General features: G+C 44.6%; 1 protein-coding gene and 1 long non-coding RNA gene across 15 annotated transcripts in view; one reads left to right on the top strand and one right to left on the bottom strand.

Moving 5' to 3' along the window:
* The window catches only part of TMEM65 (transmembrane protein 65), a 229,607-nt gene extending 225,313 nt beyond the window's left edge, over positions 1-4,294 (bottom strand). For 2 of the 11 annotated variants that reach the window (XM_064587908.1, XM_064587909.1), the window contains exon 1: positions 3,466-4,271. In XM_064587908.1, coding sequence (XP_064443978.1) covers positions 3,466-3,781 — 316 coding nt within the window. In that variant the 5' untranslated portion in view covers positions 3,782-4,271. Of the gene's footprint in view, positions 1-3,465 lie in introns of all 11 variants that reach the window. The other 9 variants (XM_064587913.1, XM_064587910.1, XM_045895926.3 and 6 more) reach the window with 7 other exon arrangements.
* A 129-nt stretch (positions 4,295-4,423) lies between these two features.
* The window catches only part of LOC123858739 (uncharacterized), a 43,841-nt gene continuing 35,288 nt past the window's right edge, over positions 4,424-12,976 (top strand). For 2 of the 4 annotated variants that reach the window (XR_010410521.1, XR_010410522.1), the window contains exons 1-2: positions 4,424-4,890; positions 7,627-7,780. This is a non-coding gene — a long non-coding RNA (uncharacterized LOC123858739). Of the gene's footprint in view, positions 4,891-7,626; positions 7,781-8,714; positions 9,844-12,976 lie in introns of those variants that run through there. The other 2 variants (XR_006794214.3, XR_006794215.3) reach the window with 2 other exon arrangements.

Here is a 12,976-nt window from a genome sequence, read left to right as displayed (position 1 = left end):
ATGTGGCTTCCAGCTTAGGCTCTCACTCTCTCCTATCACTCATTCTGGGGGAAGCCAGCTACCATGTTGAGAACACTTAGGCAGCCATGGAGAGAGACCCACATGGCAAGAAACAAGACTTCCAGCCAACAACCATGTGAGTGAGCCTTCTTGAAAATGAACCCTCCAGCCCCAGGCTAGATCTCAGCTGATGCAGCCCCAGCTAAAAGCTTGATTCAAACGACTCTGTGAAATACCCTGAGTCAGAAACATCCTATTAAGCCTGTACAAGATTCCTAATCCCCAGAAACTGAAATAAAACATGTTTGTTTTAAGCCACTATGTTTTAGGGTAATTTGTTATACAGCAATGTACAACTAATACAATAAGCATTGCCTATTCTTCAAAAACCAAACTCATGTTTTAAAAGTAAAAAAAAAAATTATAAATAGAAATAGTAATTGCAAAAATTGGGAGAAAATTTTGTTTTTAAAATCTTGGCTAAAATTGAAAGGCAACTGTAATGTCAGTTTGCCAGTTCTACTTAAAAAAAAAATGAGCCAACAAAGTACTATCAGGAAAATATGGACTGTTTGTGGAAGAACAGAGATCAGGTTGAGTAGGTACACTGGGAACACAACATCAACTTTTTTAAAATTGGGAAGGAAATCATTTTGTAATTTAAAAATCACAATCTCCTATTTAACTACAATAAGACATCCCACAAAGCTTGCCTTATCTATTTAGAATCTTGTCACAGCTTTACCTTGTCACAGACCATATCACATGCCTACTTTGATAAACACATAAGAAAGATAAGGGCAAATGTACCAAATTTCAACTAGATTTCACAGGCATATCAAAGCATAGATTTTTTTCCTGTGATGTTTCCACACCAAATCCAAAACACTTCTTTCACTCATACAAGCACACTTTCCAAGAATACGTAAGATTTCCTATAATACGAAACAGTCCTTTTAACATAACTTACTTAATGTGAAAATGCATTTAGTACCCATATATTTAGTACATGAGTTGGGTATTTAAAAATATCCAAAAAGCAACAATAAAAGAAAAACATTGGAGCTTTTCATTTATCTGATTGGGGGGAAAATGATTTCAGTGATCTCCATAGGAACTGTATGTACTGATATTGAACCCAACAAGGAACACGAAGACTGTACTAAAAGTTAAAGCAGCAGCATCAGTAAGTATCTTTTGAGTCAACGGGCAATAATTTAGTCATCAATACTGGCAAAAATAGTTGATTTAAACTCTCAAGTTCTTTAGCTTATGAATAGGAGATAAGCATTTGACTACCACATTGTTTCCTACTATATTTTCGCCAGTTTATCTTGAATAAAGAAGACAAATTACTAACTTCTCTCTCATATAACTTACACACTTATTAAGTTTAATTGATGCTAACTGATCTCCACTGACTGAAGTTAATAGGTCCTTTCCAAAATATTTAAAACCATGTCAAGGGGCGCCTGGGTGGTTCAGTCAGTGAAGCGAATGCCTTCAGCTCAGGTCATGATCCCAGGGTCCTGGGATAGAGCCCTGCATTGGGCTCCCTGCTCAGCAGGGAGCCTGCTTCTCCCTCTCCCTCTCCCCCTGCTTGTGTTCCCTCTCTTGCTGTGTCTCTCTCTGTCAAATAAATAAATAAAATCTAAAAAAAAAAACCATGTCAAATTTAAAATTATCTTCAGTGGAAAATGCAGCCTCTCTACTGCAATACTCCTGCCATGTGCTAAAACAATAAGGTATGAGATAAAATTTATCCAGTTGTATCACAGGATGTGCTTTTCAAGAACTGTCATAAAATTATATTAATAGGGCCCTGCAAACTTGTAACAATGTTAATGCAGAAGAATTTCCAAGAAATTACTTAGACAAGGCCTAATGTATGTTCAAATAGTGTTGTCCATGGAGAAAACATTTCTAAAATTAATGTTACAGCATATATGACTGGCTATATTGTTTTCCCAGGAGCACATTTTCAGAACTGAGTATTTTAAAACCACAAAGTGAGTACAAACATACCTTACAAATATGATTATTGCTTCATATAACAGCATGATTACACACTTAATAACTGAACTGATTATGATGCTACATTTTTCCTTAAAAGCATTGTGCACAGACAATATCTGGAATATCCAGTACTATAAATTGGTCCACGATTCCCTGAACATAGAAAAAAAAAAAGCAGTGCAAAGAAAGGCAAAGCTAAGAAAAAGTTTCCGGAGAAGCAGTATAGATAAGTCACGCTTACATGACCTTCCTTCATTCCTGTACATAGGCCAAAGAAACACTTTCAAGTGCCTCTGGCGAATCAAATGCCACGTTCCAATCAATGCACTCTAAACTTAGGAATCTATGGGATGTTTATGTACCTATCAACTTTGGGGAGGGAGGTAAACTTTTTAAAAAATACCAAACACATTGGAATGTAATATAAAATAGCAATGTATCTTGTCTGTTTTATGTATTTTGTCGGTACTACTGTATTTAAACGCAAAAATATTTTAAGGTGGAATTAATCACTTACTCCTTTCATCCTCTTGATTTTCTGAATTCTTAGCTTTTTCACCTGCACTCAAATTCAGACCTACAGCATTCTGCACTGGTTTTAAAAATATCCTATTTTAACATGTTAGCTTAAAAATAGCCTTGCTTTCACCGCTCCACATTACTTTAAAGCAGAAGTCTGCTTTTCATAGTGGAGCCAGATTCCCAGAAAAATACCTTCTTAATTACTTCATTCTTTCCACCTCTGGGGAAACAACAAAAACTGGAGTTTAACTTGTGCAGCGCCGAACCTACAGGGGCTTGCAAGTTATGTATCTGCTGCTGCTGGTTTGATCCATTCTTTCCATTTCCCAGGAAAATGTTTCCTTTGGCTGCTTAATTTAATACAACTCCATGTGTGTGCAAACACACGGCTGAGAGCATCTCCGCCTTAGGAAGCAACACCCTTCTTTTGGACACCCGTACATCTCGGTTTGATAACCTTTCCAGAAAGTTTCTTCCTGCATCTCGGGTTCGCGGCACTTTTCAAGCAGGCAAGGCACGCCACCTCCGTGGCCGCTCGTTCACAAGAAAGCAGCAAGGGCTTAGGGGGACAGGAGGGTTGGGGAGGGGGGGCACACAACAAATCAAAGCACAATCAAAACAGTATCGGTTGACAGTCTGGGCTGAAGCTCGGCTTCTAAGGCTGGGGAGGAACCAGCCAAGCGTCGGTCCGGGCTGCTGGCTCGATCCGCGCCTGTCCTACCTGCCCTGGGGACACTCAGGAGGCGCGGAAGGTCCCCCCGCACACACACACCAATCCCCGCCCCCGGGCCGGACGTCCCAGGCGCGAGGCCAGGCGGGCGAGGGGAGCCGGCGGCAGGGGTCCCGGGCCGAGGGGCGGGAGGGCTCCCGGGCGCCGACGGGGGTGGGGGCTCCGGGCCCCCAGGCTCGCCCCTCACGACCCCTTACCTTGGGCGATGGCGATGGACTCGAAGCGGTGCAGCTCCTTGAGCAGGCAGCTCCTCTCGGTGGAGTGCAGGCTGTAGATGAAGTCGCGCGCGCCCTGCGCCGTGTTCAGCGCCTCCATGGGCTCCTTCTTGGGGTGGGTGCCCAGCCCTCGGAAGCCGCCGGGGGCCGCGAGCGCCAGCAGCCCCCGCCCGCAGCAGCACCAGGACGGCGGGCGGGGCGCGGCGGCGGCGGCGGCGGCGGCGGCGGCGACCGCGACCGGGCCCGGCCTCAGGCTGCGCGCGGTCCGGCTCCTCAGCAGCGGCAACAGCCGGGACATGGCGGGCTGAGGAGCGGGGACCCCCGCGGCAGTCCGGGAGGGCGATTTCTGGCAAGGCAGGGGGAAGAGGGAGGTAGGCTCAGCCGGACCCCGCCCCAATGTCCTCCCGACTGGCGGCAGAGGCGCCGGGCACCATGCACTCCCCGGGCCCGCGCGTCGATCGCCTCCTTTTCTGTCCCCCTTCCCTTCCGAAAGGCCCGCGGCGGCTCCGGTCCCTCCAACGAGAAAAACTTTCTGTGAGGCTGCGGGCCGGGAGAGGGCGGGTGGGCGGTGCGGGCGGGCGCCTCCCGGCTGAGGAGGGGCGGCGCGGGCGGGCGGGCGGCTAGGGTTGTCTCCGTCAGTTTGATCTTCCAGAGGGATGAGTCAGCCACGCACCGCCCTCCTTCGGCACCGCCCTCCGCTCCTGCCGGCTTTCCCACCCTCCTGCCTGCCCTCGTCGGCGCTCCGTAGGGCTCCCGCGCCCTCAAAGCGGACGCGCTCCAGGCCACAGCCGCCGCCGCTACCCCTAGCGGCCGTAGAGGGGCTAACAGGGCGGGGCGAAGTGCCGGGGCGGGGCCGCGCAAGCGCAGTCCGCGAGCTCCCCGGCCGTGCTCCCGGCAGACTTGGGAGCGTGCACAGGAGTCCCCACCCCCTCCGGTGCGCGATGGTGGAGGAGCAGACGGCGCGTATCCCAGTGCTGGCGCCACCTTTAAGTCCAACGCAGGGAACGGGGAAAAACAGCTCTGGATTTCTTGCTCGGCGGTAGTGCCGCTACCACCGCTGCGCCCTAGCGCCAGGCCTAAACCTGGAGCTTGTTCCGAGCGGTGCTCCAGCGTGCGGCGCCCCCTCGCCCGGCACCGGCCTCACCACCGCTCGGAACCTCACGGCGGAGCGGCGGGGGGGCGGGTCCTGCTCAGGCTTTTGGGGATTGAAGCGCCCACCGTGGCTTCGGCCAGGCCCTCCGGTCTTTGAGGCACCTGCCCTGGGAGCTCCAAAGGGAGGGCGAGGCCAGGGGTTTGAGACTGAGGCCTTGACACCAAAAGTCCGCTTCCTCGTTCTGATGCCAGCAGGTTGCAGACCGTTAATGCTGGAGCAAGAATATCACAGACCTTTTCGGGCTGTTTGCCAAGGTTTGTTTTTAGTTTTTGTTTTTCTCTTTGCCAAGGAGAAAAGAATTTTGCGATTCTGCACTGTTTCCACGTGTCCAGATCCTAGACCTCTTTCAGGGCCAAGCTCGACGGTCTCCTACTCCAACCTTTCCTTTATCTCCTCCTAAGGAAGATCTCCCCTTTATCTGAACCTAATGACACTTAGGCTTCCTGCCTTAGAGAGTAGATCCACTTAGAGAGTAAATCTGCTCAAGCGCAATCAAGATCGAAATCTTACCCAAGGGTCTTATCCGCGGCTGCACCAGCCCAAGACCTGGTATGTGGGAAATGCGCTATAATCATGGAAGTGCAATATATAAATGTGAGTCGGGGGAGGAATGTTACCACTAAATCATTCTATTGCTCTAACTCAGCGGTTCTCAAAGTGTGGTTCCCGGACAGCAGAGCTTGTTAAGCATGAAAATTGGCCTACTCTGCTCTAGACCCCTTGAATCAGAAACTGGAGTTTGGGCCCACTCATCTGTGTTTTAACAAGCCCTCAAGTTAATACTGATGCACACAAAAGTGTGAGAACCACTGCTCTAACTTAACCATGAAAAGCATTTTTAAAAAAATTTCAAGGCAGCCTCTTTGTGTAATAATGGCAATTAAGAATGTGCTCTGTGAGGGGTGCCTGGCTGGCTCAGAAGAGCATGTGACTCCTGATCTTGGGGTGGTGAGCTGAAGCCCCAACTTGGGTGTAGAGACTATTTAAAAAAAATGTGCTCTGTGGTAAATGAAGTTGGGTGTAAAGACTTGTGTCTTTCTTGTTTTTGAAACCCTCTACATCCCCAGAGTAGAATCCTCTGCAGAGTTATTTTAGTCTCAAATTCGTCTCTCCTATATCTCTTACCCGCAAGGGATTCTGACTCATTGAGCTTGGGGCAGGGCCTGGGAAGTGAGGTTTGGAAAAGCTATTCACTAAGAACCCATTCCTAACAGTCTTTAGGACACCAGTTTTGTGGATGGACTCCAGAAACAGATGGCTGACAGTTTGACAACTGGCTCAACCATTTTCTAAGTGTGTTAGTGGTAGATTATTAGAATAGTGGTTCCAATGAATCATGACTTATCGTATCCATTCCTTTGTGTAGACCTGTCCCACATTGACTGTGGGCTTGGCTGTGTGACCTGCTTTAGCTGATAAGTGGGACATCACAACCCTGATCTAAGTGCTTGCTCGTTGGGACTTGTTGTAATGTGTTTGCTGGATGATTTATGATTATTCAAGTCTGCTATAGAAAATAAGAATCTAAAATGTAGACATAATTTTTTTTTTAAAGATTTTATTTATTTATTTGAAAGATAGAGACACAGCAAGAGAGGGAACACAAGCAGGGGGAGTGGGAGAGGGAGAAGCAGGCTTCCCGCCGAGCAGGGAGCCCGATGTGGGGCTCGATCCCAGGACCCTGAGATCATGACCTGAGCCGAAGGTAGACGCTCAACCAACTGAGCCACCCAGGCGCCCCGTAGACATAATTTGCTTATGAGACATTAAACCTGGGATAAATGGATACGTGTTGATCTTAGATAAAAAGGATGGAACAAATGAAAGTGCTACTTTAGATAGAAAGAGATAGACCAAGTGAACTTTAAATATTAGTAAGGTAGAGATTATACTACCTCTAGACACAACTATGTCATCCCTATATTGACCACCTACTAGTGACACGCATTATAGTCTCATTGTGGCCTCGTGTAGTCTGTACAAGAAAAGCAGATAAACCCCAAGAGACACACTTGCTCCTTCATCTCTGACAGAACAGATATGTGTTGGTTCCAGGCCCTCCTCTCTTACTTTCCTCTGTGGTCCTTCACAGCAGGGAGGTTAAGACATATGAACATTGCATAAAACAAAATTCAGATACTGTGGTCTTCCACCTTGCTGTCCTAAGCTGGTTTATCTATCCATCTCTTTCCCCTTGCTAGGCAGCTCATTGTTAGAGTCTCTTATAAGATGTCAATCAGATGTCAGCTAACTGCAGCTACTGGCTGGATGCCCAAGATGGCACATTCATGTGGCTGAGGATTGATGAGGATTGACACTAATGTGGCTGAGGATTGATGCTGGCTAGTGGCTAGCTGCATGCTCATCTGGGACTGTGAACCAGTGTACCTTCATTCAGCCCCTCCAGGAAGGCAGAACTTCTCCTTTGCTGGCTGGCTTCCCTCAAAGCGGGTGTCTGAAAAGAACCAGGCCCATGGCCTTTTCTGACATAGCCTAAGAAGTCATGCAGAGGGGCACCGCTGTGTTGTAGTCGGTTTAGCATCCATCACTTGGTTTCAGCTCAGGTCTGATCTCAGGGTGGTGAGATCAAGCCCTGTGTCAGGCTCCACACTAGGTGGGGAGTCTGCTTGAGTTTCTCTCTCCCTCTGCCCCTCCCCCCTGCATACACGTGGATGCTCTCTCTCTCAAATAAATAAATAAATCTTAAAAAAAAAAAAAAAGTCATGCAGCATCATTTCTCCTGTACTCAACTAGCTACCAGCAAGCTACTAAAGCCAGCCAAGATTCAAGAGAATTCAATGGGAACAATGCCAAAGAATTTGGGAACATGTTCTAAAGCTGCCACATAAACAGTGTGATTCAGGTGTCTTCATTTGGTTTATAAGCCCATCTGTCCTGTGACCTATGGTAGAGTCTGTGTGGTGGTGTACTTGGAGCCTGCCATTGCATCAAGGTAATTCTCCACATGACATTTGCCCTTTGGAATTCAGCTGCCATACATAGAACTCCGGAGTATCCTGCTAGAAAGACCACATGGAGGAGGAGGCAACAGCCAGTAACCCCAGCTAACTACCAGGCACATGTATGGGGCCATCTTGGACCATCCAGTCCCAATCAAGACCCAGATGACAGCATTGCAAAGAGGTAAAGTCATTAGCTCTGGAGCCAGACTTCCTGGGTTTGGGTCCTCACTCCTCCATTTACTAGCTCTATAACCTTGAGCTGATAATCTTTCACGGACGCTCATCTGATGGAATAAAGGCATGTTGTTAAATTTGCTCATCTGTTAAATGGAAATAAGGCATCTGCTTTATAGGGCTATAGTGAAACTAAATGAATTAATACATGTAAAGCATTTCAAACAATACCTAGAACATGGTGAGTGCTCGATAAGTATTAGCTCTTATTATCCAAATTCCTGTGAACCTCTCACACCTCTAGGATTATGTCTTTGGACCCTAATTTGAGAAATACCTACCTAGCTATCTGTCGTTTAATACACACTTAATGTGTACTAATTGGATCCCTTATCCATTCCTTTTCTCTGAACATTTGAATATCCTAAATCTGAGTAAATGGAGGAGATGGGGAGAGAAGAGGGCTTGGGGTCTGTGTATAGAGCTATGGAAAAATACAGGATAAGGCAGGCGCATGTGGGTGGCAAGAGGAAGGTCCTGAGGAAATTGTGAGGCTGCTGAAGAGAGTGCCAGCAGGTTGGAGAAGGTTACAGAAGAGGGAGAGCAGGAGGGCCTGGATTCAGCCTAGCCTGCCCTTCACTTTTAAAGATGACAGACATCATGCCTCAGTTAATAATCACAATCTCCTCCTCATGAAAAGCTGCTGCTGAATCAACAGTCCACAGTAGATTACATCATGCAAATACCTTCCAGAGTTCCTGGCATCTCTCTTGCTGGCAGGGCACAAGGCTGTTTGCTGTGTACATGTTCTGATATGTTATACACCCAGCTATTACTGTCCATTTTTAAATTCCTGAATGGTTGTTTTATTTAGTGGGACCTTTAATCATTTATTCTGCCCACATTTTTGTAGTTCCCTTTTGGCACTTCTCATCCCTCAGTTTCCCACCTTAGGATTCTGACCCCTGGAACTCCCTAGCGCCATCAGAATTACGGCACGTGGATTACTGCTTCACAATGAAAAGCACGAAAGGCAATTAGAAAAATTAAAGAAGACTTAATGGAGAGAAATACCAATTAAAGTTTGGTAAACGCAAAGTATATGATGTCTGTTCTCTCTGAATTAATCTATAAATTCAGCATGATGTCAATCAAAATCCCAGCTGGGTTTGTGTCTCTGTATGTGTGTGTACGAAATTGTTAAACTGATAGTAAAATTTACATTGAAATGAAAATGGAGGCCATACAGAAATGGCATGGGTCCCCCCGAGTTCAAATCCTAACTCTAACTCATCTACTAACTGTATCAGTTGGACAAGTTGTTTATCATTCTAAGTCTTGGTTTTGAGTTTCTTGTTATTTCTTAAAATCTACCCTAAGAATCATGAGGATGAAATGAGATAATATATTTAAAGCACATGGCATATTACCTAACATGTAGTAGGTGCTCAACAAATGATAGGCAGTATTAAAAGGCAGTAAGATTTAAAAAATAGTGTTAACAGTAAAACAGTGTATCAGAGGCCCATGTAACTTTAGAGCTAAAAGAAAAAGAATCCAATTGGATCTCTATTTTCTCAACATGCCTGTATCAGTGTTTCTCAGCGTTCCAACTCCTTGCAATCTAGCTGTCCAGTTTCCAAAGGACAAAGCTGGAGATATAAATGTGGGAACCATCAGCATCCAGATATCATTTAAAGCTATAGAACTGGCCAAGTTCCCATTGGGGTAAAGACGGAGATGAGGAGAGGGTCTGGGGCTTACCTGGGACTCTTCACCCCTGAGAGACTGGAAGAGGCAGAAGAGCCAGCAGGGTAGGAGGAAAACCAGAGGATGGTGGTGTTCAGATCATTAGATGCCTAGAACAATGTTTACCTGGTATAATACTGGTCATTATTATTCTTGGGATATTGGATGATTGGTTTGTTTTTTTTTACTCCTTTGCACTTGTATCTGTTACTTGAATTGTTTATGGTAAATGTATATAATTTGTTTTTAAAAACAAAACTTTTATTAAAGAAAGGAACTACAGAACACCTGAGAAATGCAAAATAAACCCTGAAGGGACAATCTCTCTTTCGGATCCTTTGCATTCCTCTACACCAGTCATTTAATACTACCTCTCATCATCTAATGATCTCATCTACATATTGGAAAGTGCCCATCACAGGTCAAGAAACAGTATCTTATGGAAGCAAGGTAGAAAATATAAGGGAGGGGCTATCAGTTGGCGCACAAAACTCCTGTGCTTAATTTCATATTCCATGAAGCTCATATTTATCTGTCCTTAAGCATACCTATGGGCAACAAGACTGACTGTTCCACACCCACCATAAAAAGTGCCCCTGCACACCAAATACACACACATACATGCATGCACACACACACACCTATTTGTCTCTTTCAGGGCAAAATTTTATAACATTTTTTCCTTTCCAGGTCTCCCATCGTGTTTGAGGTTGGGGAGGAATATTGATCAAAGCAAATATAAGCAGTATGGCTTGAAATGCCTTCTTTGCAAACTTTAAACTCGAGTTCTTAGTGAGGCTTCCAATATTTAGATGCTGAAAGTACTATTTTTTGAAAAATGACTCTATATGTGAACCCAGCAGGGAGGTCAGTGGAAGGATTGTGAATGTTCCTGTTTGTTTTGGGAAGAAAATGAGACATTGATTCAGACTTTTCTTGAACATCTTTTCAAAGAGACTTATCAAATCATCCCCAGACTCTATCTGAATTCAACATATATTGACATCACCAAATTAGGTACTGGAAGTATGAAAATAAAAATGTACTTTGTTTAAGGCCAGATTCTCTATTTACAATTTAATATTTTCAATGCTATAAATTACTACTGTTCAACAGTATCCAATTCTCAGGGCCAGAGAGGATTATTCTTTCCTATGCCCTTGAAGCTAGGGGTAGCTGTGTGACTTGCTTTGGCCAATGAATGGAAACCTGACATATTTTACCTCCAAATACAGGTACTTAATTGCCTGTGCTCGACTAGGCAGTTCTTCCCTCTCCTAATGCGGTGAGATTCACAACATGTGCTGAAATGAAGTCCTATGAAACTGATGATGCTGGGAGTAGGGAGCCTGTATAGGAGAAGAGCTGCCCTGGAGAGTTCCCCCAATCCATAGCAGACTTTGCATAACAGAGATAGAAGCTTTTTTGTGTTAAGTCCATGTGATGGAGGGATTCCTTTTTATTGCAGCAAAAGCTCCAGTATCATGACTAATATAGCTCTTCTTTGGCTCTTTCTCTTACCTTTATAAAGTTGAATGCCTTCCTTCACTCCTGCTATTTTTCTAAAGGGAGGGCCTGTTTTGGCTCCAGTGTGTTTGTTTTTCCTGAGTAGGATATAGGGAGACAGGGTCCTCTTTTCCTCTTGTTTCTGAGTTTTATGTGAGTCTGGCACCACACACAGATTTGGGAGTCGACAGCATGAAGGAAGTGGTTTAAACCCATGTAAGCAGATAAAGTTGGGTATAGCAAATGTGTGACTGAAAACATAAGAGGACAGAGACTCGGGGAACAAAAACAGTTAAGGGATAAGCAGTGGAAGAAGAAATAACCAAGGAAAGAAGGTGAGATAATGTGACAAAAGGAAAAAAATCTGGCCACAGAAAACAAAGGATGATAAAGTTTCTAGAATGAGTGGTCTAGAGTTTCAAATGCAGCAGCAAAGTAAAGCAAATCAAAGACAAGGAAGTACTTATTAGAAATGGTGAGTTGAACACGTATAATTATGACCCCTTTATAATAAAAGTGCTCTAAACTGAATGTAAATGAGTTAAAAAAAAAAAAAAGTCATACCCTTGTAAGCATGGAGTTAATAGGAGAAGAGGAAGAGCGGACAGCATTACAGAAATACAAGATGTAGAGCAGATGGAGGAGTGTTAATTAACCCAATGGATCAGAGAAAGGTGAAAACTAAGCTAAAATGGAGCAACCCACAAGGTTAATTTGAGCAACAGTCTCAAAAAAGTACCGGAATTGGAGTCACCAGGTACCTCTGAAGGTTGAGATATAACTGAACTAAAAACATAAGATCTAGGTGAAAATTTTTAAAGGCGTGTTCAGAAAGCCAGATCCCCTTCTACATCCTATATAGCTGGGAGAATGCCACTTCTGACTCCAGCAGGAATCCAGAAGTTTACTAGTGGAGAGACACTGGGCTTAAGGGCACTAGAAACACCTGAGGGCAAGGGAGGTACAACTCAAGAGATTAAGTAAATACCACAGTCTGACTCATGGGTCCCCCTTGTCACTCTTCTGCTCTGCTTCCAGGAGAGTTTGGTAGCCATACTATTGGAGGATTCCTCTTTTTTTTTTTTTTAAGATTTTATTTATTTATTTGAGAGAGAGAATGAGAGAGAGAGCATGAGAGGGGGGAGGGTCAGAGGGAGAAGCAGACTCCCTGCTGAGCAGGGAGCCCGATGCGGGACTCGATTCAGGGACTCCAGGATCATGACCTGAGCTGAAGGCAGTCGCTTAACCCACTGAGCCACCCAGGCGCCCTGGAGGATTCCTCTTTGAGTGCCCAATAAAATAGCTCAGCCAGACCACCCGGCAGTGAAACCACCAATTAACCAGCTCTGCCAGTCTGCCAATTACAGTTTCTAAACAACTTTTTGTTGTTTCTCTCTTAAATACAAAATATGAGCCAAGAATTTAAAATCACAGGTTGGTTGAAGAAAGCCTTCAAGACAAAAAAAATAGCTAGCATAAAAATATATAAATAAATAGCATAAAAATAGATAGATAGATAGATAGATAGATAGATGATAGATAGATAGATAGATAGATAGATAGATAGATAGATAGATAGATAGATAGATAGATAGATAGATAGGCGTCTGGGGCACCTGGGTGGCTCAGTCAGTTAAGTGTCTGCCTTCAGTTCAGGTCATGATCCCAGGATCCTGGGATTAAGCCCCGCATCGGGCTCCCTGCTCAGCGGGGAACCTGCTTGTCGCTCTCTCTCTTTCTCAATAAATAAAATCTTTAAAAAAAAAAAAAGGCATCTGGCTGGCTCAGTCAGTAGAGCATGCAACTCTTGATCTCGTGAGTTCAAGCCCTACATGGAGCGTAGAGATTACTTAAAAAAAAAAAAAAGACAAAAAAAAAAAAGGATCTCAGAGGACGTAGGGAGCAAAATAAAACTTTTGAAAATTCCTAATACTAATATATTTACAGA

Source organism: Mirounga angustirostris, unplaced genomic scaffold (assembly GCF_029215605.1).
Source record: "Mirounga angustirostris isolate CCGP_5_RB_7025 unplaced genomic scaffold, mMirAng1.0.hap1 SCAF_4, whole genome shotgun sequence".
Classification (NCBI taxonomy): Eukaryota; Metazoa; Chordata; class Mammalia; order Carnivora; family Phocidae; genus Mirounga; species Mirounga angustirostris.
The sequence above is the reverse complement of the archived record's forward strand: the minus strand, read 5'-3'. Positions and strand labels throughout refer to the sequence as shown.